We start from the raw sequence: 27,336 nt of genomic DNA, 5'->3' as shown, positions 1-27,336 counted from the left end.
ACTGAAGATACAGTTGAAGAGGAGGGTCTTGAAGGTGGCGAAGGGACTGTGGGATGGAGTTCCAAAGGATTGCGGCAGAAAGGCTGAAGGCACACCAAAGCCCACTGAGTGGACAGGTGTATAAGGAGTTAGCAACTCAGATAGAGTAATTTTACTAATGAGGGCTTTGAATGCAGGACAAGGGTTTTGAACTCTATCCTCTGGGGGACGGGGAGTCAGATGAGGATGGATTCACAGAGCTTGCGACATCCCTTCAATGTGAAAGGCGCTTTGCAAGTGTAAATTGTACGTAAATGCAGATGGAGCACTCGATATTTAATATTTTCGTTTGGGACAAAAGTCTCGTATTTCTCAGGCAAAGCCTTATAAAGGTTGATGGCCAACAGTTAAACTGAATTAAAAACATGGAAGGAACACCAACGAATCAGCTGCACATCATGCTGATAAACCTCCAAAATGACAAACTTTAACCTTTTCCTCTGCACAGTTGTTCATTTTGTACTTTGTTTTCCAAGTTTTAAGGAATCCCAGCTCAGACATGTTGTCACTGCCCAACGTGGGATTGCGACGCAGTGGTCAGATTGAAGGTGTCCGCCAAATGCATCACAATGCCCCCCGCAGTCAAATAGCCACAGAGAGGGACATAATGGCGTGGAAAAGGCGAGTGGTGGTCCCGGATATACCGACGAGCTCTATCAGGTATGGATTTGTTGAGAGCAAAAAGTGAAATCGAGAACAGCATTTTTGCTTGTCTTGCTCTTTCCAACGGTTAATCAGAACCAGGTGTCGTTCCTGCAAGTTCCCTGTGGCAGTGTGCTGTTGAGCCAAGCTGAAGAGTCTGTTACACCAATGCGACCTCTCGATTTCCTTCAAATATCACATCCGCTCAGCAGGCTCCGGCTGGCTCCATGTGCCCCGTCCCTGAGGACGTGAAGCAGGCCGTTAGCTCTCATCCAGGACTTGATATCTGACAGACATGCTGTCAGGACATCAGTGGTCCTGGGGTCAAGGGTGGAGGCAGAGAGATAGATTTGGGTGTCATCCGCATAGTTGTGGAGGTTGACCTGTGGATGCTGTCACCAAGAAAGTTATTAAGGATACTATTGTGAATGTTCCAGATCGTACCAACTCTTTTTTTTAAAAAAATAACAAAAATCTCATCTTTCCTCTTTTGCCAATTATCTTAGATCTGTGTCCTCTAGTTACCGACCCACCCGCCAGAGGAAACAGTTTCTTCCCATTTACTCTCAAAACCCCTCATAATTTTGACAACCTCTATTAAATCTCCCTTTAACCTTCTCTGATCTAATGAGATCTCAGGTTCTCTAGTCTTGTGTAATTTACAGGTAAATAGAGTCAACGTTTCCTGCGATCCTCTTTGTCTCAGTGAAAATGTGTGTATTTATCTCTCAGATTGCAAGAAGACTATCGAATTGCCAAAAGTGAGGAAGAAGTGGCCTTGTATACGCGGGAAAAGAAAAGGCGCCCACTCCATTCCACACAAAGGGTAGGTACTTCCAAATGGAAGGTCCAGGAAATGATTACCGACAGTGATCAGAGTGAATGAGCTAGTAACGGAATTTTTGTAACGCAATGAACCTATTATTACTCTCGTGGAATCCCGTGGCCTCGTGGTTAGCGCGCTCGCCTTACATGTGAGAGGACCTGGGTTTGATTCCCGGATAGGGTGAAACCTTATACAACTTTCCTTACTCCACACACCTCTGTCTACCAAGCAGTAAGTGGGCGGTTGTTAGTCGATTGGCGGATTGCTTTCTGGGGGTAATAATTCCTCCCTCTCCCTTCCCCTAAAAATTGGGTCACTCACTCCATGGCTGTTTGTGGGACACTGCTGTGTGCAATTGGCTGCCGCGTTTTGCCCATAAATACAGTCAACCCATTTTTATGACGTATTCTGTGAAGCATTGAGACGTCTCAACGACGTGATGAGGTGCTATATCAAATGCAAGGATTACTATTCTCAAATCATTCTGTAACTGTGTTTTCATATGTAAAACTTAGATGTTCCTTTTTACTGTGTAGAGCACAGCACTGTGTAATTTTCTCTATTACGTTACTCTTGTCATTGTTGCACCTTTACTTTAGAATGATTCTTTGGTCTCATCTGAACACACAAAGAGAAGAATGAGGGCACGGCGTCGCGAGCAACACAAATACCGAACCCGTGCTGCTGTTGAGGAATTGGCTCAGTATTTCCACGAAGAAGCAGAAGAGGCTAGCTCTGAAGAGGTGAGGTTTTTCTTTCTTTAATTCTTGGCTCGTTATACAGTAAAACGCACAAGTCGTATCAGTATTTAATGTGACTTACATGAAGTCTAAGTTACAGGCAAACTTGTATAAGTCATATGAAATCCGATTTGAAGCAATCATCTACACCTTACATAATTCAATGCAGCCAGTAAGTGCTTGTGCTGTACTTCGTCACTGCAGCTGGTAAGTGTCTATGTGGCTGTATTGAATCAGGGGAAATGTAGTTTGACCTGTCGCTCCATGTGCACTTACCAGCAAGCATTGGAATCACATTGAATGAAGNTTTTTTTGTGCGTGTGGTGACGAGTCAAGATTACGTTCCTGCGATCCAATGCAGCTGACTGGTAAGTGTGCATGTGTCAATGGATTTGGATGTACTGTCCTGCAGTTCAGCGCAGCTGGTAATTGCGGGATTCATAGAGAATAGAAGAACATTGTTCCAAGTTAGGAGGTGATTAATCCGACGAGTGCAAAGAAATCCAAGTGGTTTTGATGGGACACTGAATGGGACTCGGGTGAATGTACGACTTATAAAGATAAGACTTATGTGAGTTTCACTGTATTAGTTTCACTTTAAAATTGAAAATAATTGGAAATTAGATACTGTGTATAACTTAATCCTGACGCCTGACTTAACCAAGAAAGATTTGGGTCAACATTCCTGCCCTTTAGGTTACAATAAATTAAACCCAAAATGTCAGTCTTCCAAGCTTATATATTAAATAAAAAAATTCTGATTACATTTGTATAGCACTTGTGGAGGGCAGGGAGGGTGGGCTTAGGAGGAAGGTCGAAGAAGAAGGTCTTGGGACAGGCCTTGGAGGAGGCGAGGCGTAGGCACTGTGGGATGGAGTTCCAAATAAATGACAGTCGCCCATTATGATGCGAGGTTGGGATATGAACCCCACATTAGTGCCAACTCGCTTCAAAACACCGGCTAGCTTTTTGCACACTAAAATATTGCTTGTCCTTCGTTCCAACATCAGTGGCTGTGCTTTCAGCCACTCCGTCACAAAACTCTGGAACTCTCTTCCTCTATCCCTCTGCCTTCTGAAGACCTTTCTCTTCGACCGTGCCTACAGTCACCTTCCCCCAGCTCAGCATCATGCTCAGTCACTGTCAAGAAAATGCAAGTTGTTATATTGGGGCTCCACTGTAATTAATCCTTGCTGCTGTTTTAATACAGGACAGTAATTCAGCTGGAGGCTCTTCAGACGAGTGGCGGAGTGCAAACAACAGCTCAAGGTAATACAGGAGTAATAAATTATCCTTGCATGCGATTCCACCTTAAGAGGTCTAGAGGAAGTCTTAAAGCGCATCACTGGGTTTACTGTAAAGTATAGTGACCATTTTGTAGGCTGCCAATTTTTGCGCTAATATCAGCCAAAACTGATAAAAATTTCAAAAATTTAATTTTGCGTTTTTAACATTGAAGTGTTTCTTTAAAAAATAAACTGCTCTTGTCTTGACTAATCTGCGCAGAAGTAGACTGACATTGTGAAGTGGATTGATGTTCCACTCTGTCCAGGATTACATGATCAGCACCCCGTAATGGATTGATTCTTTGTACACCTCGCTTGTCATTCTTCATGTGTGAGCCGAGATGAGCGAGTCACCATCAGGCTATTTGGCTGGCGGATATCCAATACAGTGTTAGTGGAGAGCTTGATATCAGAAATGCTGAGCTGGCTCCAATGTGACATGCTTGGCAATGGAATATCAGAATTAAGTCAACCTTCTGTAGTATAGAGCCAGGCGGATCCACAGTACTCCAGCGGCCTGCTGATGGCAGACCAGACAATCTGGATTGTTGGACAAGACAGTGGAGCAGACTGGGAGCAGGGATTCTTCCCACTTGGCTCATGTTAATGCTTCAATCTAAAGTCTTAATAGCAAGGTCCCAGCTGGACAAGCAGTAGGAAGCTTGCAATACAGCCCTAAATGGCAAGCTATACAGTTTTAGTGGTTAAACTGCAGTAGTACTTCACACTCTGGTGTCCCCAAGCCTCGGCTCTTGAGAACTGGTACCTCATATTCTCCGGAATTAAATAAACAGGGAAAATCCCTCCCTCCAGGAAGAGAGAGTGTATTCCATTCCCAAAGAAACTTCCACATGTAAGATATATATATATATATATATATATATGTGGAACTCTTTCTGGTTTGGATACTCTTTAGCCTGATGATGGATTTCTGTATTGTCATACATTTTTGGTGTCTTAACAATACGGAAATCACCATGGTATTATACAATCTTTTATATATTACAACTTATTCCATGTAAATATTCTATGGTCGTTGATGGGAGCTTCTTTTTTGTAACTAGCGACTCCTCAAGTGAGTATTCCGACTGGACAGCGGACGCAGGCATTAATCTTCAGCCACCGAAAAGACCGACCAGACGAAGACCTCTGCGTATCTTCAGCAGCTCAGAAGATGAACACGATGAGCTAGCAAAGAAAATACAACGAAACAAAAAGCCGAAGAAATCCAGAGGACGACAGCAAAAGGTAGAAATACATTTTCGTGATTTTTAAAAAAAATGAAAAATACAAAATGACATTTGTATAGAGCCTTTCACATTTGGGAGGGCGTCCCAAAGCGCTGAACAATCAGTGTTTCGGACTCGAGCTGGGGGTCGTGATCGGGGAGGGTGGAGTGCAGAGTGGGGGAGGAGGGTGGCATGGTCAAAGAGGAGGGTCTTGAGACGAAATGCGCTTTCCACACACACACTCACAATATTGCTTGCCATGACAAAGCCTCTTCATAGCTTACTATTCCCTCATATAAATGAGACTGTTGGGAGATGGTGATTCCTAAATTAAATAAAGAAAGAGTTCTGTGGTCTGCTGCTGCTTAGGTCTAAAATTAACATAAGAACATAAGAGATGCTAGACGAAAAAAAAGACCAAGGTCCATCTAGTTCGCCTTTCAACTTCCTCATGCACATATGTCCCAAACTATCTAAGTACTATATCCCATAAAAATTAGATCATTTAATAATAATCATTGCACTTGTTATTGCGCCTGGGCTGGGTGAAACCTTAAGCAAGTTTCCTTGCTTACAGACTGTTTACCTCGCAGTAAATAGGAACCCGGTTATTAGTCTATTGTTATTGTTGGACCCCTTTCCGTGGGTAATAATCCCATTTTTTAGAAAAAAATTTGGTTATTCAATCCACAACTGTTTGTGGGACACTGCTGTGTGCAATTGGCTGCTGTGTTTTGCCTACAAAACTTAGTCAATTCACTTTACTGCATATCTTGTGAAGTGTTTTGAGATGTCTCAACGACGAGATAAAGCGCTATATCAAATGCAAGGATTATTATTATATATTGGAAGTTCTTCATTGAACAAAAGGCTGCACATTCAGCAGGTTAAAACACAAGAGCACAGAGAGTTTGAAAGTGGCCTTTGTTACGTGTGTGTTGTACCGTATAATTTTATTTTCCTTCCTCACAACGCAGAGACCAAATCCCTTGCCATCTGGAGAGGGGACAAGTGTCGAGGCATGGCGTCCGACTAAATGGATCACGGACACTGTACCACGCAGGTCACCCTATGTTCCACAAATGGGCGATGAGGTAAGGAAGTTGGCAGAGTTACTCAGTTCATGTGTAGTAGGGATTTCTTTTTAATTTTTAAAAAAAAATTTACCACCTTAAACACTTCGTTAATAAACGGGTTTTATAATATTTTGGGCTACTAAACTTTTTCTACTCAGAGTGTTTAAAGAGCATAGTAAAGAAAGTGTGGTGCTTTTAGGCTGAATTAATCTTTTTTGCTGGCTGCTAGAAGCCAAATCAGCCATTTGACCAGAGGTTAGCCAAGTGAAATAATAGTAATGATCCTTGCATTTGATATAGTACCTTATTACGTCGTTGAGACGTCTCAAAGCGCTTTGCAGAGTATATTGTAAAGTGCAGTGACTGTGTATTTTGTGGGTGAAATTCCGTGCTTAGATTGTTTAATGTGTTGTGCATATTAAATAAGCAGGACCACAGAACTTTGCAGTCCATTTGGACCGTTATCTTTGAAAGAACAATTCATTCAGTTCCATTTACCTGACTTTTTCACACTTTGTGGCCATCTTTTGGAGTATGTGTTTCTCGGAACCCTCAGCCTTCTGTGTTTTGTACCTGTGTGTGTGTGCGCCTGTGTCTGCGCCTATGAGAGAGTGATGGAGTGTCCTTACCTGGCTCTGATGGTCTGAGACTTTGAGCTTGAGGGCAAGCTGCCGTAGACACTCCCCGTATGTGCGTTCCTATCTGAGGAACGAAGCATCCAGGAGCTCGTACATCTCGCAAGTTCAACACAAAACGAGCATCAGCAGTCCTTCCATACTAACTAAACCTAGCTTATAAAAATTGAACAAAGTCACACAAATTTTGTAAAAAAAAAGCTATATCAATAAAAATGTACTATTTTGCCCACGGAATATAGTCAATTTACAGTATAATTTGTGAAGCTCTGAGACATCTCAATGACGTGATGAGGCGCTATATCAGATGCAAGGAATATTATGTTGAAAGTATTGTACAGAAGATTCATAGCAGAATACATCTCATGAAAACTATTCATTGAACAACTTTTAATGTTACAATTTTGGAAGCATCTTCCCTTAACTTAGTGGAACTTAGTGTGTTTAATCATCGCAGTTGTAACACCTGTGACCAAATAGAAGTCTTATTTTTAATAGGTTGTGTACTTTCGGCAAGGCCACGAAGCCTATGTGGAAGCGGTTAAAAAAGCCAATACATACAACATTCATGCACACAAGCAACCGTGGCAAAAGATGGAAGTCAGGGTAAGAAAGTTATATGCAGAGTTTACTTCTCTACAGGTTTATAATTGGATGTTAAAACAATCTGTTTGAGTTCAGTAGTTAAATTCTGGATTAATATTACCTTTAATAATATTCGGTATATAATAATATTAATAAATTTTGTATTATCTTTACCTATGCTGGTTTAACATTCTAGTTAAAAGGGTGGAAGGCGAATGTGTGATATCTGCACTTCTGGGAGTTGCACTTTTTTTTAAGAACAATGCAGTGTTCAATGTTCACTTTGCACTGTAATACAGTTGATCAAAAAAATGTCAGGCACTTAAAACTATGTGATCTGGTCACAGTGAAGAAAAGCAGTGAATTGTGTGAATAAATAAATGAGTACCATAAGCTGAATATTGCAGCATCTGCTGAATTGGAAGTGTTATTTCCAGGATAATGCATATTGCAGTTGAGCAGAAACAAGTTCAATTGATTTGCGGACAAATGGCATTGTTGTAATTCAGTTGTTTAACTAGTTAATAAATTACTTTGGAGGGAGTGCTTTCCTTCGTTATGGTGTTTGCATTTTCCATATGGTTTACCCTTTCTTAGGTATCTCTTTCAAGGCCCATCTTAAGACCTTCCTCTTCTACTGTGTCTTCAGTCATCCTCCTACCCCCACCTTCCCTGCCCTTCTCCCCTCCTGATCCCAACCCGCAACTCGGGTATAAATACTTGACTGTTCAGGGCTTTGGGACGTCCTCCCGACATGAAAGGCGCTATACACATGTAATTTGTGGTTGTTGATGACTTTGAAAATAGGAATGTTTCTTTGAAGGGTATGTATGGAGGAGGAATGTAAAATAGAGAGGGAACTTGAAAAATGTTAAATGTGTTTACAGACTGCAGGAATATGGCTGTGCAGCTGAAGCAGTAATGTAGAATGCTAAATGACATGGTATTGACAAAGGACTTCATATTCTGTATCGTTAACTGTATCTGGTATGTCTGACTGAAATTATTCTTAGAGCTTCATAACGCTGACTTAAATCATTTAACTTGAATGTTTTCTTGTTTTCAATAGGATCAAGAATTCTTAAAAATTGTTGGCCTGAAATATGAAGTGGGTCCTCCTACACTGTGCTGCCTCAAGCTGGCCTTTATAGACCACGAGACCGGCAAAATTACTGATAAATCATTTTCTCTGAAGTATGTCTTTTTCATTTTACATTACAATATTGTCAAGCTGAGTTGCCGAATGTTTGTTTCATATTCTGTTGACAACAACAAATTACATTTTATATAGTGCCTTTCAACTCAGGAGGACATCCCTAAGCGCTGGACAGTCAGGGATTTGGACCCGAGCTGAGCATTAGGATCAAGATGGGTGAGGGTAGGAGGGTTGTGAATTCAAGCCTCACAGATTGGGCTCTGTGCTCAGACGCTGAACTGTGTTGTCAGGTGCCTTCCTTCGGATGAGGCATCTCTACCTGCTCTAGTGTATTTTGAAAATCCCATGGCACAATTTGAAAAGATGTGTAAGTCTCTCCCTGTGTTCTGCCCAACAATCCACTAATAAAATTGGTCAATTACTTCATGGCGGTTTGTAGGTCACTATTGTGCACAAATTGCCTGCAACGTTTGCCAACAAAATGTTCAATCATTCACTGCGGTGAATCCTGTGAAGCATTTGGAGATATTCTCTGTTGTGAAAAATACCTTATCTGACGAGTGACTTTTAGTGTGTTTTTAAGAAAGATTAAGAGCAGTGTAAAGATTGGGTGTTCCAAAGTTTGTTTCGTTTATTTCGTTAACAACTTATATAAATGCATAGGTAGGTGGTGGGGACCCTTTGGAAAAGTGTTATTTTATTGCCATGTGTGTGTCTATGTTCTTTTCTGGAAACATTCTTTAGTATATTAGCAGCAGTTTAATTTCACTGAGAACCCCTGCTGTAATGTTGTCTCTGCGGTTTATAATCTATCTATTGCGCTCGGCTCTGAACATTTCACTCTACCCACGGCTTACTCAGTTTGCTTTTAGTGCATACTTATTTATTTTCTTGGTCAGCTGGGTGTCTGACACATGCAGAAACCCATCACCATCCTTAAGCTTATCCAAACTAAGCTGAGAATTCCATGCATCCCACCTACACCTCGGAATTGCGAAGGTAGATTGTTGGAACAGAATGCGCAATCTCTCCCTGGAGGGATGCATCCTGCTCACCTGGAAAGTATTAGGCACAGGGTGGCAAGTTCCAAGTCTTGTGGACCCCAGAGTGTGGGTTGGGAAACTGCTGGAGTCCAACCAGCTTAAATCACATAGCTTGCCATTGATATGGCTGTCTGGCAAGCTTTAGTGCATTACTCCAGTTGAAATATCTGTAATTTCCTTTGCTGTTGGAGCCTAGCTTCAAAACCCGGATGAATGTTCCTTGTGACAGCAAGCACAAAGCTGTTCTTGGAAAGTCTTGGAAAGTTCTTGGAATACCCTCCATGTTCTGAAGTGTAGAGCTTGTGTTTGAAACTGTATAGCACTCACACAGCCCTGCCCAAATGCAGCTTTGAATCTCTTTCAATTTGGGCCCAGTTAGAAAAAAGCACCCCCTGCTGCACTTTTTTTCCTGATTTCAAATCTGCCTTCCTTATGGCCTCTCATTGTGAATACTAATTTTGTGACTGACTTGTGGCATATTATCTACAATCCACCACAGGGCAAGATAAAACTATTATGGTCTATTATGTTGAGTTTTAGTACTGTGGCCCTACATCAATGGGAAACTGCCCAAATCAATTTCGTGGAATAAAACCTCAAGCCGCTGGGTAGATAGAGGAGTCTTTCGACTCATTTGTCTGGGCTGCATTCAGAAGCTGTGCCCCCAAAGGTAGATTAACCCACTTAATCGCTTGCAGTCACTTGGTTTCTCATGTACATATAAGAAAAAAACAGAAATTGCAGTAAGTTTCTATTTCTGTTGCAGGTACCACGACATGCCAGATGTTATTGATTTCCTTGTATTACGTCAGTTTTATGATGAAGCAAGGCAGAGGAATTGGCAGTCAAGTACGTTTTGTTTCACCTTAGCCAACAGAAATCTTCTGCATTTACTTAGTAATAACTCTACTTTTACTGTGTGCTTTTTGGCTTTTTCTTGTCTTTAGAGATCTGGCTGAAGATCTACTCACAATGCTCAACTAAAATCCATGTTGTCTTTTACAATCCACCCGCAATCATGAGGATCGAGCATCTGAGAACATTATTGAACAGAACAGTTTATGATATTTTAACAAATTCAGAGCTGCTAGTGCAAATGTTGTATGAATGAAAGACCAGATTTTTCGCAGAGCATTTATGCAAAGGCTTCTTAAAGCAAGAGTACTCTTCCCTGAGCTAAGTAGAGAGAAAGTGAGCAGTCAGTTCGGATCGAATTACTTCAGTCATACAAAATGTGGAACAGATTCTGTGAAGGCAGTTTGTGCCTAGAGTATTCAATGAATTGAGGGGTCTGATTATTTATTGAGTTAATATTTTCTGAATCTTGCCCTTTCAGTTGAAAATGTTTTGGTCGCACATTTTATTACTGACTGATAACCTGCTCCCAGGTTTCTCCTGATATTGTCCTCGACTTTAACAACAACAACCTTGCACTTGCATAGCGCCCTCCATGCAGGGTAGAGTCTCAGAACTACCCTGGCTTGACTGCCTTGTTCATAAGAGCAATCTTAGTGACTAAATTGTTATGGCTTTCTACCCGTTATTTAAAGAGACACTAAGCTGTAGCATAATTGTACAATTTTGCCATTTTTTGCTATGCAAAATAGAGCTTCAAACTAAATTGAATCATTATTACTTGTGGCTTTTATAATAATAATAATCCTTGCATTTGATATTGTAACTTATCATGTTTTCGAGATGTCTCGCAACACTTCAGAATACACTGTAAGGTGAATTGATTGTATTTTGTGGGCGAAATAGTATGGTTTCTGTGAAGTCGGCAGCAGTTGACCATATTTTTGTTAGAACCGTATCATTATTTTTATCTAACTAAGTACAATTCATGTTCTGCTTTATTTCAGATGATCAATTTCGGTCAATAATAGATGATGCCTGGTGGTTTGGGAAGGTGTTACGTCAGGAGCCGTACCAGTCGCAATATCCAGACAGCCATTTCCAGTGTTACATTGTTTGGTAAGTTCAAAGGAACAATATCTAAACTCAACATAGTTCTTTTCTGTTGAAGTGCCCAGCTCTGGTTTTGGCATCTCATTCCACTGTAGATATGACCAGATTTTAATCCATTTGGCAAAGGGCGTTGGAACTCGACATAATTGTTCCATGATTTCTCTGAACATTAGACGTTTAATTTTGTTCATCCGGGTGTCTTGACACATGTGGAACCCTATCACCACACCATCTCTGCCCCCAATGACTGGTCTGCTTGGACCACCCTATCCATTAGGGCTTTGTCTTGTGGGGTTAATGGGAGCTGAGTGGGAGAATTCCTTGCCCCCAGTGACTGGTCTTCACTTTCAAGTCCTGCCGATGACCCACGCTTAAGAGTATGCAAACCAAACTCAGAATTTCATACATTCCACCAAAATATGGAAGTTCCTGTGATGTTTATTAGAATGAAATGCATGCTCTCTCTCTTAAGGGACGCATGTTGTTAACCTAATTCCGGAAGGTATTGGGTGCAGTTTTGCGATAGCCAATGCTTGGGGACCCCAGTGTGCGTTGGGTAACTGCTGGAATCTAACCAGCTAAAGCCGCATAGCTTGCCATTGAGAGCACTGTCTGGCAGGCTTTCCCGCGCCTTGTCAGCTAGGACCACCCTACCCAGGGCTTTGGCTTGCAAGGTTAATAGGAGTTGAGTGGGAGGTCTCTGCCCCCAATGACTGGTCTGCTTGGACCACCCTATCCATTAGGGCTTTGTCTTGTGGGGTAATGGGAGCTGAGTGGGAGAATTCCTTGCCCCCAGTGACTGGTCTGCACTTTCAAGTCCTGCCGATGACCCAGGCTTGGCTGTCATCATCAGTGCCCTGGAATACTGCAGTCCTGCCTGGCTCAGGAACAGGACTAGAAGCTGTCACAGAGGGTGGACTCATTTCTGACATTCTGTTGTCACCTTAGTCAGTTCAACTCCAAGAAGACCCTGCTTACATCCTCTTTCCACTTCCCTCACCCCCGTGCCCAGAAAAAGGAAGATAGACACCAGTTGGTCATTTGACAATATTAGAGATTCACTTCATAATTTGGAAATAGCTTTAATTTTCTGTGTTTATCCACAGCTGGGATAATCATGAAATTGAAAGGCTTAGTCCTTGGGATATGGAACCTATTTCTGAAAATGGTAAGTAGTTCATACATTGCATTTGAAATTACTTTTTTTAAAAAATCCCAGTGCACCTTATTATGAAAACAACACCTTCATTGTCATATCTTTTTAAGTATTATCAGCTATAATATATAATATAATATAAAGCTATCTTTGTGGAGTCCTGTAGCTCAGTGGTTAGAGCACTCGCTTTGCAAGTGAGAGACCTGAGTTCAATTCCAGGCAGAGGGCGAAACCTTGGGCAAGTTTCCTTACTCCACACAGAGCCTAATAATAATCTCTCCAAAACCAAAACAATAATAAATTGGTCATTTTCAATCTACGACTGTTTGTGGGACATTGCTGTGCGCAATTGGCTGCTGCGTTCGCCCACAAATATACAGTCAATTCACTTTACAGTGTGTTCTGTGCAGTGCTTTGGGACGTCCTCCCGACGTGAAAAGCGCTATATCAAATGCAAGGATTATTATTATTATTACCAAGCAGCCTTAATTAATAAAAATGCATTATATTGTCCAATATAATGGAGAGGGGAAAAAGTGGCTAGAATAATACGACTGAACCTTCAGCTGGCTCACACAGACACAAAAGATTAAATGAATAAACGACCCTCTATTGAAATATCTGCTTATTAGTTATCTCAAAAGCCTGTGCAAGGTTCACTATGTCTATTTAAAATTTTAAGTCTCTTAATGTGAGATCATTTCTGCTACGAGACACTGTTTCCTCATCTAAGAGTTTATCTAGGCTTGTTAACTTTTACTGTAAAAATGTGAATGTGAACCAGTTCCTGATGAGAATTGGTTTCCATGGTTTGTAATAAAAATTTCCATTTCCCCATATCATTTGTGAAGAAGTGAAGCTGCTATATAATGTTTGATTTGTTTATGGGTCTGTTTCAATTCCAGCAATGTATCCCAAAAACCCTGGCTCGAGTGTTCCTGTGACGGTCGAAGAGTTAGAAGCTTTGCTGTACAAACCTCAGGAGGGAGAGTGGGGCGAAAGGTCACGAGATGAAGAATGTGAACGCATCATCAGTGGCATTGATGATCTTCTGACACTTGGTAGGTGCTGTAGAACTTTGTCATAACGTACTTCAATCTGATTATTGCTAATAATTGGAGTGTGGACATCAAATGATGTTAGCATCAGTGCATTTTGTCTGAGAATTTATGGCGAATTAATTCATCTTTGAACCGAAACTATTTTCTAGGCTGCTGGTCGCTCATACCATTAGCAGAATCGAGACTGACAGTAAACCCTCTGTTTCTCCATAAAAGTCCTCGCATTTAATATTTCGCCTTATCATGTCACCCAAATAAAACCTACTTTAAAGTGTAGTGACCGTGCTTTGGTAAGCAAACATTGCAGACAATTTACTACAACAACTTGCATTTATATAGCGCCCTTCATGCCGGGTAGTGTCCCAGAGAGTTTGATGTGCTGGAGTCTGACCCTGAGCCAGGGGGAGTGGCTGGGGTGAGGTGACCACAATCAAAAAGGGAGATCTTTAGGTGGGATTTGAAGGTGGGGAGGGAGGCGGAAAAGGAGAGGATTGAGGTAGAGACTTCTAGAGTTTCGGGGCATAGTGGCTGAAGCCATGGCCACTGATGGTGGAGGGGACAAGGGACGAACAGGAGGCCGGAGCCAGGCGAAGGGAGGCAGCGGTGGTGGAGTGAGGGGTAAGTAAATCGGATGGGTAGGGATGTGCGAGGGAATGAAAGGATTTGAAAACGAGTGAGAGGATTGAGAGAAGGTGTTGACAGGAGCCAATAAATATGGCTTCAGTCTTGCTGACATTCAGCTGTGGAAATTTGTGCTGTCCCACAAACAGTCATGATGTAACTAACCAAGTTTATTGGGAGGATTGGTGGCTAGGACACTGGGAGAAATCTTCTCTTTACAGTTCGTGGCAAAGGATCTGTAACATCCACCTGAACAGACAGAACCTGCCCAAGGATGGCACCTCCGCCAATGTAATCCCTCCCCCCCCCGCCGCCATTTGCACTGGATCGACATCCTAGACTCGTGCTCCGAGACACTAACCTGTGTGAAGGGGCTGCTATATAAGTTGTTGTTGACTTAAGTTTTTTTTCCATAGGAATAGGTCTTAATTCACTGCTGCTGAAAATTGACCTGAGCTATACGAACTTATTTTAACAGATATCGCAACCCCTTTTAATGCTCCTGTGGATCTTCATGCATATCCTGTGTACTGTTTGGTGATTGCCTACCTGTCTGACCTCAGCACTATTAGGAAGAGACTGGTCAACAGATTTTACAGGTATGTGACCTTTTAAGGTATAATTACAAAATGTTGCTTGTTACTTTCAGTAACTGGTTTAGATACTGTCACATGTTTGTTGGCATTCACTGAATTCTCACTTTATAGAGGTGGTGAATGTTAAAATAGTCTTTCCAAAACTATTATGCTGCCATCAGATAATAACACTTGTCATTGATATAGAGCCTTATCACATCATTGAATCGTCTCAAAGCGCTTCACAGATTATATTGTAAAGTGGAATTGAACCCGGCTCCTCGCTATAACTATCAGATAAAGGGAAATGTTGACTTTTTAAAAAAAATTTTTTTTGGGTATGTGCAAGAATACAGTGCTTTGGTCTTGCGTCTTGATATGCGGTGTGTTATTAAAGAGCTATTTCATAGCCAGACACGTTTCTTACCTGGATATGTGTGCAGCAGTTAGGTTTACAGTAACCAGAGTGCAAAATTGTTGAAGCTGTAATCTGAATACCCTTATCTGCAGGAGGATCTCTTCATTATTGTGGGAAGTGAGATACATAGAACATAACGCTAGGACTTTCAATGAACCTGAAAGCCCTATTGTACGATCTGCTAGGAGAATTACTGACCCATTGCTTGAATTCATCGAGTAAGTATTGTGATTTCTTACTCTTAATACAATGAATCCCAATACAGTGACAATATTTTCACAACTTAAGACGATATAGCACTTGCTTAGTCTTGAGAGTGCTCCCACCCATTGGAACTTCCTCCCTCTCTGTCTGTCCTTAAATCCTATGTGAGAAAGTGCTTTTCCGTCACCACCATTGCCTAAAGACAATCTACGGGGTGTCCACAAAGTCCTCACGCCCCTTGGTATACAACAGCGATATGAGACTGCGGAGGAGCTGAAACAAGCTGTCAGATGCATTTGGCCTCCTCACTCCATCCATGTTACAGAAGATATGGTACCAAACATAGCAATGGATCATTATCTGCCATAAAAATGATGTTGTTCATTATTATTGTGCATGTGCAGGGATTTTATTTTCTGTGCCAACCACCTGAATAGTTTGGGTGGAAGCATGCTGCTCTTTCACCTCTGTATGTTTGCTTGAGTCTAGCCTAGACTGAGGGTCCAGAGACTACTGACTATAAGAATCTTGTTTAACTGAGCTTGGAGAGCCTCGACTCTGTTTCCTAGTGAATGTGGGCTCAGAGAAAACAAAAGCCAATTGTTTGCCGAACTTCAAACTATTCTAAATACACTTTGTTTTATTCTAGAAATAAAGATTGCACGGATAGTTTACAAATTTGGCAGGACATGAAGGATAGTGAATTGGATTCTCAAGAGGACGAGGTACAAAAAAGTTTTTAAAATGTTGATAAAGGTGACAAAACGGGCATAACTGTTTTGAGTTTCCAAGTCGTACGATTGACTGTTCATGTGGAATTTTTGATGGGTTGTGCATTTAAATGTAAAGTTTATAAAGAAAGCTTGTAAATGAGAGTGATTTTTGTTTCGACTCCCTATTTTAGGAAGATGACACGACTGATGTTAATATTCCAGGGACTTCTGTCATAAGAAGAGTGAGTAAAGGTTTATATCTTATACGAGAAACACCCCAAAAGTAATGCCTCCTATTTAGTTTGTGCTCGGCGTTTCCATGAATGTTAACCGTGTTTCACAAGGAAACCGGAAAGGCCATTTGCACATCATTTTGCCGTAACGGCATACTGGCACTGGTTCCACAATGCCACAAGATCATGATGGTGACTCTGTGGGGGAAAATAACTGCGCTGGTGTATTTAAAAATGCTTCTTTTGTGTCTATGTTAATTTTTGTAAAGATTTTGAGAAAATAGAGAGGAGACATTATTTTTGGGGAGTCCCTTGTATAAGCTTATATATTGTGTTATATAAGTTTTGTCATATAGGTTTATTTATTACATGGTAATGGTTTATGCTTCCACTGTCCAAACAAAAAAAAATTAAAATAAGATTGTGTAGTTTAGTGGGCATGGCTCCTTTGCTGGAGACTTGGGTTTTGATTCTCAGCCGTTGTTATCAATGGCTGCCATTTATAATAATAGATTCCTTGCATTTGATATGACGCCTTATCACGTTGTTGAGAGGTGCTGTCCTTTGTATGAAGCGTTAAACTGAGATCATGTCTGCCTGTTCAGGTGAACGTTAAAGATCCCATGGCGCTATTCGAAAAGACAAGGGAGTTTCTCTCTTCCGGTGTCCTAGCCAAAAAATCCCCAAATAAAATTGGTCAATCACTCCATGGCTGTTTATGGGACACAAACTGGCTGCCATGTTGCCCACAAAATAGTCAAGCCACTTCAGTATATACTGTGAAGCGCTTTGAAGCGTCACAACGACGTGTTATGGTGCAATATGAAATGCAAGGATTATTATTTTGAGTGTGACTATTCGGTGTAGGTTTTGCATAAGGCTGTGTCTGGTGAGGAAGGATAATAATTTTTTGTTTCTATGTAAAGAAGCGAATCAGGCGCAATTCAAGGCGGGAAGTAAACTATGACATCGATGCGTGGAAGACACAGTGTAAGGAGCTGGTGGAGATCCTCTTTCAGTGTGAAGACTCTGAACCTTTCAGGCAGCCTGTGGACCTATTTGAATACCCGGTAAATTCTGGTTATTTTCTGCAGTTCAACCTCTTGTAGGATGCCCTTGGGACCTCCTCCCAACCTGAGAGGCGCTATACAAATGTAATTTGTTGTTGTTGAGGGCTGGATGCTGAGTTTGAGAAACCTCGGCGGGCCACATAAGTAATATTTTATCCTGATTGCTGGACAGAACCTGAGTCCCTGGTGACCGTCTCCTGATTGGCGTGGGGCCTGTGTGTCGCCTGTATTTGCTCGTCAGCCAATGTAGTTGGACATGGTTCGCGGGCCAGAGGAAATCATCCCCAAGGCCGGATGTGGCCCGCGAGCCGCCAGTTGTCCTACCCCGTCTTACAGGAACTATTTTGACGCTCAAACTGCTAACCTTAGGTTCACGTTTTCCAAGCATTAGTTTTACAAACTTTAATTAGGCTCATTTTCCCACAGCAGAAAACATAATCTTTGAAAGGACATGTTAATTGAGATGCCCGATAACATTTCTCTAAGGGCTGAACATTCGAGCGGACAAATGCTTCACTCGGGGTTAGAGGTTACTGCAGTGAAGCTGCGTTATGGATGCTTTGTTAACAAAAATGTTTTTTAAAAATAATAATTTGATCACTTAGTTCACAGTTTATTGTGGAAAAAAATTAAACTAGTTTTATCATGATTCGTTTCACAGCAAGATTTGCCTGTCTGTTAATGCATTTTGAAAGCTTTCTAAAACTCATCTTACTGATGTTTCTGTAAATTTTATTTTAAAAAAAGCATAATTTAGCTATTTAAATTCTGGTCTGAATTCCTACTTGAAAGATTCATGTTTGTGCCTTTCAGTTTAGATCACCAATGCAGATTGTTTAATATTTTCATATACATGGTAATTTTTCTTATGACATGCATAGTTACACTGAGATGTCTGCCTTCCTAACCTATTCAATATTTCATGGTTGCATCCAGGATTATAGGGACATTATAGACACTCCAATGGACCTGGGGACTATAAAAGAATCGTTAGAAGCATTGAGCTATGACAGTCCCATGGAAATTAGCAAAGATGTCGGATTAATCTTCAGCAATGCTAAAGCTTATTCGCCCAACAAAAAGTCTAAGGTAAGTTCTAGGAACATAGAAATTGATAGACGAAAAAAGACAACTTTCATCTAGTTCACCTTCTACCATCTTGGTAGTCGAATGCTGCAATAATGCAGATGTTGATAGCAATTAATTTAGTTTTTTTTAAAAAAAAAGCTATTTTCACTGACTTATTAAATATGTGGAATTGTGCTTTCTGTTTGAGATGCAGAGAACATGAGTGCTTCATTTTGAAAAGGGTTTGCATTTAGTGATTAGTGATTTGAGATGAACTGAATTTAACACTCAGTGAGTTTAACTAGTGAGTAGCTAAACTATAAGGACAGACTGTATGGGTGCTGGGTTCAATTCTTACTTTGCTAAGCTAGAGCAGGTGTCGTGGCTGACCTCCGCGCAAATAGTTAGGGAGGGAAAAGTTGGTCAGAAATCTCAATCCTCATCCCAATTCTTTGTGGCAAACACACGTGTGCAAATTGGATAAAGGCAGAAGCAAGTTTTGATGCAATGTTTTCTGAGGTTGAAGACAGTCTAATACTCTAACGGTACATATGTTGAAAATTACTTGAGCAAAATCCCAGAGGGTTGCTGATGGAGCCATTCCCCACGAGGCAGAAAAGTAGTTGAATGCTTTGAGGAGAGAGGTCCATTTTTTTTTAAATGTGGTTGGCTCATAGATTGTATAAATTAGTCTGAATGCAGACGCTCGTGAAATTCATAAGGTATGTCTTCCAGATATATTATACAGCACCTTTTACCTTGGGAAGCTGTCTCAAAGTGCTTCATAGTGCTGGATGAGCACCCAAGTTACAGGACATACCCAAACAATGGTGGCATCTCCTACAATATGTAAGGTCTAAAACCAGTTAAAAATTTCAGCTCAAATGAACAGCGTATATGAACACACTTGCTGCTTTTCCCTTTAGCTTTGTGTCAAATCAGTTTGTAGCTGTGCATGTTTGTACACTTATTTTTTGAAAATAATAGGAAGAATTAACAGTGGAGGGAAAGCTCTCCAATGTTAATTGGGAAATAGCTCTCCATTGAAGTTAAGCGTTCAGAAGCCTTCAGGTGTGAAGGGCCCTATGTAAATGCAAGTTGTTGTTGTATTATAACACTTTTGACTCCCTCCTTCCCCCCATTTACAGTAATTTCTTCTAACATGTCTGCAGATTTACAGCATGACTCTGAGGCTGTCTGCATATTTTGAGGATCAAATCCGAACGATCATCTCCGATTACAGAACCGCCCTCAAATACCATCAAAGATGTCAACGTAAACAGAGGTACAAAAAGCGTCCACACAGTTCTGATGCTTCCCGGTCGAGTAGCCGAGCCTCCAGGTACGCTATTTGTGCATCAACTTATTTCTAATAGACTTCTACCAGTGCTCATCACATAACATAGATATATTTTTAATCCATACTGTTATGTCTCCAGGCTGTGCTGTACTTGGCTCAGATTGGTCAGTCAGCTTGATACCCCAGCCACCGGCAATGCCTCATCACTGGCTGGAAGGCTTTCTTTCTTAAAGCATCATTTTTAATAATAATAATCCTTGCATTTGATATAGCGTCACATCGTGTTGATGAGATGTCTCAAAGCGCGTCACAGTATATACTGTAAAGTCAATTGACTAGTTTGTGGGCAAAACACAGCAGCCAATTGTGCACAGCAGTGTCCCACAAACGGTTGTGGATTGAGTGATTGTTTTTGTGGGGGCGGGGGATTATTACCCCTGGAAAGCGACTGAGTTCCTACTTACTGCTAGGTAAACGGAGGTGTGTGGATTAAGGAAATTTGCCTACTATTTCCCCCGCCCAAGAATCGAACCCGCATCCTCTCACTTGCAAGGCAAGCGTGAGAACCACTATGCCATGGGACAATTTTTCTCTCAGTGATGGCCTTCTGGGGAGAATGTGAGTAGGAAGATGACAGTAGTGCTGCGGTGTTGCTGTATAGACTGCACAACAGTAAAAACTACTGATCACTTCACAAGAAAAATGGACACCAAGGAGAGGATGAGAAAAAGTCATTTAGGAAATAGTCGAACCTGACTATAAGGAACCCCCTTGGTGTGGGGAGAAACGATTGTTATATCAGGGTGTTCACTATAGTTGGGTTTGGCCACCAAAGAGGTGCAAAAATCTGGTTTTGCTGTTGGGATTGTTCAAATTGGAGGTTTGTTATAAACAGGATTTGTTACAGTGATGTTCGAAAGTACTGTGCATTTGAGAGGCGTTGTCAAATTACATTGCCAAGAGAGCCAGGAATGAATATTGTAGGAGATGCCACCATTGTTTGGGTATGTGCCCAACCAGCACTGTGAAGCACTTTGAGATGGCCTCCCAAACGTGAAATTGTATCTTATGTATATTGTGTCGTCCAGCTATCTCCCATGAAGTAGAAAGTGACATTTCAGATTGCTAAGTGGTTTACTTTCAGATTGCTGAGAGGTTTAGTTTCAGATTGCTGAGAGGTTTAGTTTCAGATTGCTGAGAGGTTTACTCGTTTCATGCTTTCTGCAGTCCTGAACGAAAACGGAAACCAATAAAGCCTCAGGCCAAAGTGGAACCTATCGCTACCAGATCTACCTCACTGAGTTTATCTCGGAACAGCACAAGCAGTCCTGGGGATAGTGCCTCCAGCGAAGCTTCCGAACATTCTTCCCCATTGTACAGGGTCAGGAATATGAGGCCGAGAACAAATTTACTGAACATCCCCAATGGGTCAGCGGCTTCATCGTCAGGTGAGGAAACTTCAATTTGACTCGAGTTTGTACGCCTGAAATTTCTCTCTTTTTAGCCTTGAAATTATCTTAACATTTTTAACTTATGTCTGAACAATACTATTTTGAGTACTTTTTATGCAAAAAAACTCCACGGAAGCCAGTAGCTTGTTGTATAATGAATGCGGATTAGATAGATTTCTGATAGATTTCCCATCTTTTCCCATTCTCGCCCGACTCCGTTGGCTCCCTTATCTTTCAGAGGATCCAGTTCAAGATGCTGGTCCTCGCCCTCCTAACCCCCTACCAACCCGCCCGTTCCCTCCGCTCAGCCAGCTCTGGCCTGCTCCACGTCCACTGACCCACCATTGCTGGGAGAGCCTTCAGCCACTCTGCCCCCAACCTCTGGAATTCCATTCCCCAGTCACTCCGCCTCGCCCCCTCCTTAGCCTCCTTCAAGTCCCGCCTCAAAACCCTCCTCTTCGACCATACCATCGATCACCTCCCTTCTCCTTCCCTGACTTCAGCTCGGGTCTGAAATGCTTGGGATGTCCTCCTGACATGAAAGGCGCTATACAAATGTAATCTTGTTGTTATTAGGAAATAATATCTTGGGATACACTATATAGTTTGGGACTTGATACATGCATGCAACTGCCAGGATGGTGGAAGGCGAACTAGTGGAGCTTGGTCTTCTTTTGCCAGTAATACTTATGTTCTCATCTCTTCTCATCTCTTCCAGGATCAGATAGTGAAGAATCGAGTTCAAGTTCTGCGGAAGAGAATGAAGGCACTGTGAAATCTACTGCCTCCTCTCCAAATTCACAGAATGGCTCCCTGACAGAGTCTGTGGCTAACAACAGTAGGACAAGAAACCCTGTTGTGTTATCAAGACAAAAGCCAGGTGAGTGTGAATGGCCCACTGAAGGCATCAAACTATTTGGATGACATGCTTCACCTTGCCAAATCTGTGTGGAACCTGGGTGACTTGTTTGACTCTCGACTGTCCTTTAAACCTCACACCAAGACCCTAATACATGCATTCGTCATGTCCAGGCTAGAATACACAAACTCTGCTGATAGTGTTTCTGCTGCTTGTCCAGCTAGGAACATCATACCCATTAGGGATTTGGCTTGGAGGGCAAACATGAGCTGAGTGGGAAGAATCCCTGCCCCCCGCGCCCCCAGTGACTGGTCTGCCCTTCCGCCCTGCTGATGGCTTGGGCTGTCATCAGCAGTGCCCTGAAGTACTGTGGACCCGCCTGGCTCCCCGAGCTTATCATCTCTCAATGGGCAGTGATTTGCTTCACGCCCCCTACCCACCCCACCATCGATGGTCGAGCTTTCAGCCCCCACTCTCTGGCTCCATTCCCAGAGTCGGTTCAACTCGCACTTTCTCTAGTCTCCTTCAAAGTCCGCCCCATCTTCCTCTTTGACCGCGCTTTCGGCCATCTGCCACAGCTCCCTGGGACATCCTCCCATAGTGGTACATATTTATTATGCTCAAACCCATCCTTGGAAACGTTGCTCTGAGTGAACTTTTACTAGCTGGGATTTACAATAACATTTTGTATGGCTTTGGATTTTGAAATGTAAGTTGTAGAACGTGGGAAGGCAAGGGAACCATGATGTTAATCTCAATATATTGATCTATTTGAAAACAACTCTGGAGTTCAAAGTGAACGTTCAATTTTATTTATCCATTTTTTTTACTCTGACACCATTTCTGCCTCTTCGGAAGGAAAGGTGGCACTGTCTCTGTATCAGATGGGTAATTTAGTTCGTTCATTTACAAATGCGCAGTCATTACACTAAAGTGATGTCCCACAGCATAGTGGTTAGAGCACTCGCCTCAGAAGCGAGAGGACTTGGGTTCTATTACTGGGCTGAAACCTTCGGCAAGTTTCCTTACTCCACACTCCTCGGTTACCTAGTAGTAAGTAGGAACCTGGTTGTTAGTAAATTGACGGATCACTTTCTGGGAATAATAATCCCCCCTTCCCCCAATAAAAAAAAATGTGGTCACTCAATCCACGACTGTTTGTGGGACATTGCTGTGTGCAAATGGCTATCCTGTTTTGCCCACAAAATAGGCCATCAGTCCACTTTACAATATATTCTGTGAATCGTTTTGAGACATCTCAACGACGTGATAAGGCGCAATATCAAATACAAGGATTATTATTATAAAATGAAACCTGTGAAGCTATTTTGAGGGGTTTAAGGCTCTATATCAAGTGTAAGCTTTGCCGTTTTGCTTTTCTTTTTCTTGTTAATTGCTGCACAGTCAGTGTTAATTATCAAATGGTTAAAGGACACAGCTTACGATTGAAGGAGATAAATTCAAAACAAATCTGCATAAACATTACTTCAGTGAGCGAGCAGTAAATGTATGGAACGGGCTCCCAAGAGAGACAGTGAAAGCGTAAAGTGTCGATCAATTCTTTCAAGAACAAATTAGATAGATTTCTGTTGGCAAATACCATCTCAGGATTCAATGTATAGTTTGGGGACATGACGTGTCATGCCAGGATGCTGGAAGGTGGACTGGAAGGACCTTGTCGTCTTCCGTCTAGCAAATTCTTATGTTCTTGTGTTCTTAAGTGTTTTGCTTTTCTGCCCCTCTTTTAGAAACTGCGACAGTTGGTCCTCAGGTAAACGGGCACAGGAAAGTGCCCCGTCTAAGCGCTGCAGCGAAGAAACGCAAGATCTTGAGTGACTCTGATGACGATGAAGATGGTGGTGGTGTTGGTGGTGGTGATGATGATGATAATGAGTCCCGTTCCGAGCAGGAGAAAGAGAGAAATAGCGTAGTTAGGAAAAGAAAGTTTTCAAGTCTTTCCGAGGATGAGGACTCTCCCTCTGAAGCAAGGAGTGTGAGGAGGACAGTAAATCTGGCTCCAGTAGCAGCAGGAGTTCCAAGAGTGAAAAAAGCTCGGGTTCCAGCTCCAAGCTGCAATCCCAGACAGACTCGGAATCCCCGTCTGCTTCGGACTTGGACAGTGACTACAATGTAAAAGCAAAGGCAAAAGTAAAGAAAGGGAAAGTGAACCGGGTTAGAAGGAAAGCAAAGTCCAGAGCAGCAGCCTCGAAAGTCACCAGTCGGTTAAAAAGTAGGAAGCGGCAAAAGATTGTGGACAGCGATGATGAGGAGAAGGAGGATGATGATGATGATGATGACAAGGACTCTGATTTTGCAAAGCGAGATCGAGCTTGTCGATCCTCTGCCATAAAGACCAGAAATCAGGGCAGAAGGACTGTCAGATACGACGACGATGATTCAGACACTGACAGCCTCTTACACAATGAGATTGCCAATTTAGCCGTGTCCAGGTCAGGGCGGGCGCGACGGATTCCCGTGCGAGTAAGAGACTGAGAAGCAGCCATCCGTTGGCGTGATATACCACTGTGAAATTTATTTCTCTCAATTTCAGGGATTATATTTATATTTTTCTGAATTTCATTCTTTTCTTTGGCGTAGCGGGGGCTGTTCGGGGTTACGGAATCATGTTTGATTTTTGCAAACCTTTTAAAGGACATTATCGTCACAGCGCATAATAACCCAGCTGCAAAAAGGCCAGTGTATTGGTGTCCGTGGACCACACTGGGGGGGGAGGGAGGCGTGCAGCTCAGTTTTTGTTTGCTGTTTAAGCACTACAGTTAGAGAGTATTTATTTTGCTGCCTTGCATGTATTTTTAAGCCAACAGAACAGCAAACAAAACAAAAAAAATTCCCTTTCATCTCTTCAGTGTTCAAAACAAAAGTGACTTTTGCATTGAAACTTTTACCGGATTACGACAGTAAGTAAGAAAACATTGCCGCGTTCTATCATCTTTTCTCTTGGATTCCTGACGACCACATTGCATTGATTGAATTTGTGATCAAAAATATTTTGTTTCGACCAAGACCCCACGTGTGACTTTTAATGCCAGTTTAGGGAGTTCTTGGGTATGTGTGTTGGGGGTGGGGAGGCGGGGGGGGAGTGAGGGGGAAACTGACTTCCAATATTCTGTTAAAAACTGGTGTACTATATTGCACAAAAGCCTGTAAATGATTAGAAAACTCTTGGTGTATTAGGCCCCAATATTCCCTATTTTTTTTGCTGTGTGAGGTTTTAACCTGGCAGTAAATCTATGGGGGAAAATTCCACCCGGGGGAGTATAGATTTCTGTAGCTATTTAGATCGTCCAGAATGACTTTGAAGTTGTTTTTCTGCAGCTCTTAAAGCAATATGCAGAAAACCGTGCTTCAAAATTTAAAGCCGCGTTTTCAAATTTGCCAAAATTCTGAATGCATTAAAATGCTGTGTGAATAGAGTAAATCATAGGCCGGAGTGAAATTTCTACCCACTAGTACTTTTATACATTAAAAACAAATTCCTTAGTGAGTGGTCAACAGTTGACTACGTCAGATGAGCCAGCCGTTTCCTCCTCTGGTTTGGTGGGGACGGAGTGGGGGGAGAGGCGAAGAAAAATATGTTGATTTAATATACTGCTGGCTTACTGTTGCATAAATTATTCCTAAATTTTTTCCACTTTTTTTTTAAAAAAAAGGGGGTCGGAGGTGGCCATTGCAGTACTGACTCGATTTATGTTGAAGTTACAGGTTCAAAAAGTAGCCTCTGTTTAGCTCTGGATGCGAGGGAATGAATCATGCTAACCATGCTCCTTTTCTTCATGGAGAATTTTATTTCTATACCTTTGATTTCAAACTTCAGCGACTTGGGCTCAGCATGTTATTCAATATGAGTTCATTTTGGAACAGTTATGCAACTATCTTCCACCAGGTCTTTTTTGGGCATAATGTGCCTTAACTCCGTGCCCAAACACTGGCATGTCAGCGTGACAACATCGGTACCTACACTCTTGGGGACTTGGTTTGCCCAAACAAAATTGTGTAAAATATTACAACCTTTTTTATATGAAAGAGATTATAAATCAATTTTACCATTAGAGAACCCCCCCCCACCACCACCTCTGACTACTTTTCAGGAACAACTTCCCCTATTTTACCTGAAGGCGATGCTGAAGGCAAGCCTCCCAATGATACATCTGCCCAATGAGTTCTCAGCAGGTTATTTGATTTACTTGGGTGGTGGGGGAAGCAGTCAGCCGGGTGTCTGACACCCGTGGAAACCCATCACCGTGCTTCAGAGTATCCAAACCAAGCTGAGAATTCCACGCATCCCACCTACACATGAAAATCCCAGAGATAGATTGTCGGAATGGAGTGCGCACTCCCTCCCTGGAGGGACTCATCCTGCTCACCTAATTCTGAAAAGTATTAGGCACAGGTCGGCAAGAGCCAAGGCTTGGGGATTTTCAGAGTGTGCGTTGGGGGTAACTGCTGGAGTCTGACCAGCTAAAACTGCATAGCTTGCCATTGATGTTATTTGATGGGAAGGGGTGGTGGGGGGGGGGAAAGAGAGATCGTGTCCTCGCCTGACATCTGCACAATGCACTTTGCAGCAACAGTCACTGGATTGTGGTTAGTAGCAGGAGCCTAGACTACCCCCCCCCCCCCTCCCTCTTCTCCTACACCTCCTTTCCTGTCCAGGGCACATTTGTGATCTCACCACTGCTCCAGTTGAGATTGGCTAACTTAGAATTTACCAGGTATTGAACCAGCACCTTTCTGGGCTGCAATGCAGCGCAATGACCCAGCGAATCATTGGGAGAAATCCTACAAAGTATCGATCCCTCCAATAAAGCTCGTGCAAATTCACTTTTACGCGAACACAAAAATACGATATGAATTTTTGGGGCTTAAATCGATTTAGTAATTGGAAGGAGAACAAATTTATTTTTTTAAATAAAAGTGTAGAACTTTAACAATTTAGTGCTGGTTATTGGTTTGTACTTTGTGTGTAATAATGTGAAGATGTACCTATCGGAGAGTTCGCTGAATGGTTCAGAAACTGAATACTCCTTTTGCGTCCTGTGGACAGCCGCTACGAAGTGTACTGTGTTGTAAAAAAAAGTGTTTTCATAGATTATTTTATTTTTCTATTCGTCACTTAAAACTCTTGATTTGCTTTTAGTATTTTTTTGGGTCTTTTTACGTCGCATTTGAATTGTACTTGAGGTTTTTTATTTTGAAAGAAAAGAGACAAATTTCAAGAATCAACCCAGAAAACGTCTGGGTCTTACTTTCCTTTGGATTTTTGGTTAGCTCGATCCGATTGACCCGAGTGCTCTCCTTTGTGCAGTACGGACACTTCGGAGAGAGAGAGAGAGTGGCTGTTTGGCCATGATGAAATTAAAT

The 27,336-nt window shown here is 42.0% G+C and overlaps 1 protein-coding gene across 1 annotated transcript in view; it reads left to right on the top strand.

Annotated features, from left to right (window-relative positions):
* Positions 1 to 25,615, top strand: part of LOC103189158 (bromodomain and WD repeat-containing protein 1) — a 43,328-nt gene extending 17,713 nt beyond the window's left edge. The window contains 23 exon segments of the mRNA XM_007909465.2: positions 516 to 699; positions 1,414 to 1,507; positions 2,107 to 2,250; positions 3,458 to 3,516; positions 4,598 to 4,781; positions 5,740 to 5,856; positions 6,972 to 7,079; positions 8,128 to 8,252; positions 10,024 to 10,106; positions 11,120 to 11,231; positions 12,332 to 12,393; positions 13,287 to 13,442; positions 14,542 to 14,662; positions 15,149 to 15,274; positions 15,910 to 15,985; positions 16,165 to 16,215; positions 17,133 to 17,276; positions 18,213 to 18,365; positions 19,517 to 19,686; positions 20,872 to 21,092; positions 21,814 to 21,975; positions 23,703 to 23,947; positions 23,950 to 25,615. Of these exon segments, the coding sequence (XP_007907656.2) occupies positions 516 to 699; positions 1,414 to 1,507; positions 2,107 to 2,250; positions 3,458 to 3,516; positions 4,598 to 4,781; positions 5,740 to 5,856; positions 6,972 to 7,079; positions 8,128 to 8,252; positions 10,024 to 10,106; positions 11,120 to 11,231; positions 12,332 to 12,393; positions 13,287 to 13,442; positions 14,542 to 14,662; positions 15,149 to 15,274; positions 15,910 to 15,985; positions 16,165 to 16,215; positions 17,133 to 17,276; positions 18,213 to 18,365; positions 19,517 to 19,686; positions 20,872 to 21,092; positions 21,814 to 21,975; positions 23,703 to 23,947; positions 23,950 to 24,447 (3,395 nt within the window). The 3' untranslated portion in view covers positions 24,448 to 25,615.
* The last annotated feature ends 1,721 nt before the right edge of the window (positions 25,616 to 27,336 follow it).

The sequence above is a fragment of the Callorhinchus milii genome, unplaced genomic scaffold, assembly GCF_018977255.1.
Source record: "Callorhinchus milii isolate IMCB2004 unplaced genomic scaffold, IMCB_Cmil_1.0 Scaffold4, whole genome shotgun sequence".
Classification (NCBI taxonomy): Eukaryota; Metazoa; Chordata; class Chondrichthyes; order Chimaeriformes; family Callorhinchidae; genus Callorhinchus; species Callorhinchus milii.
This window is presented reverse-complemented; position numbering and strand designations above follow the sequence as displayed.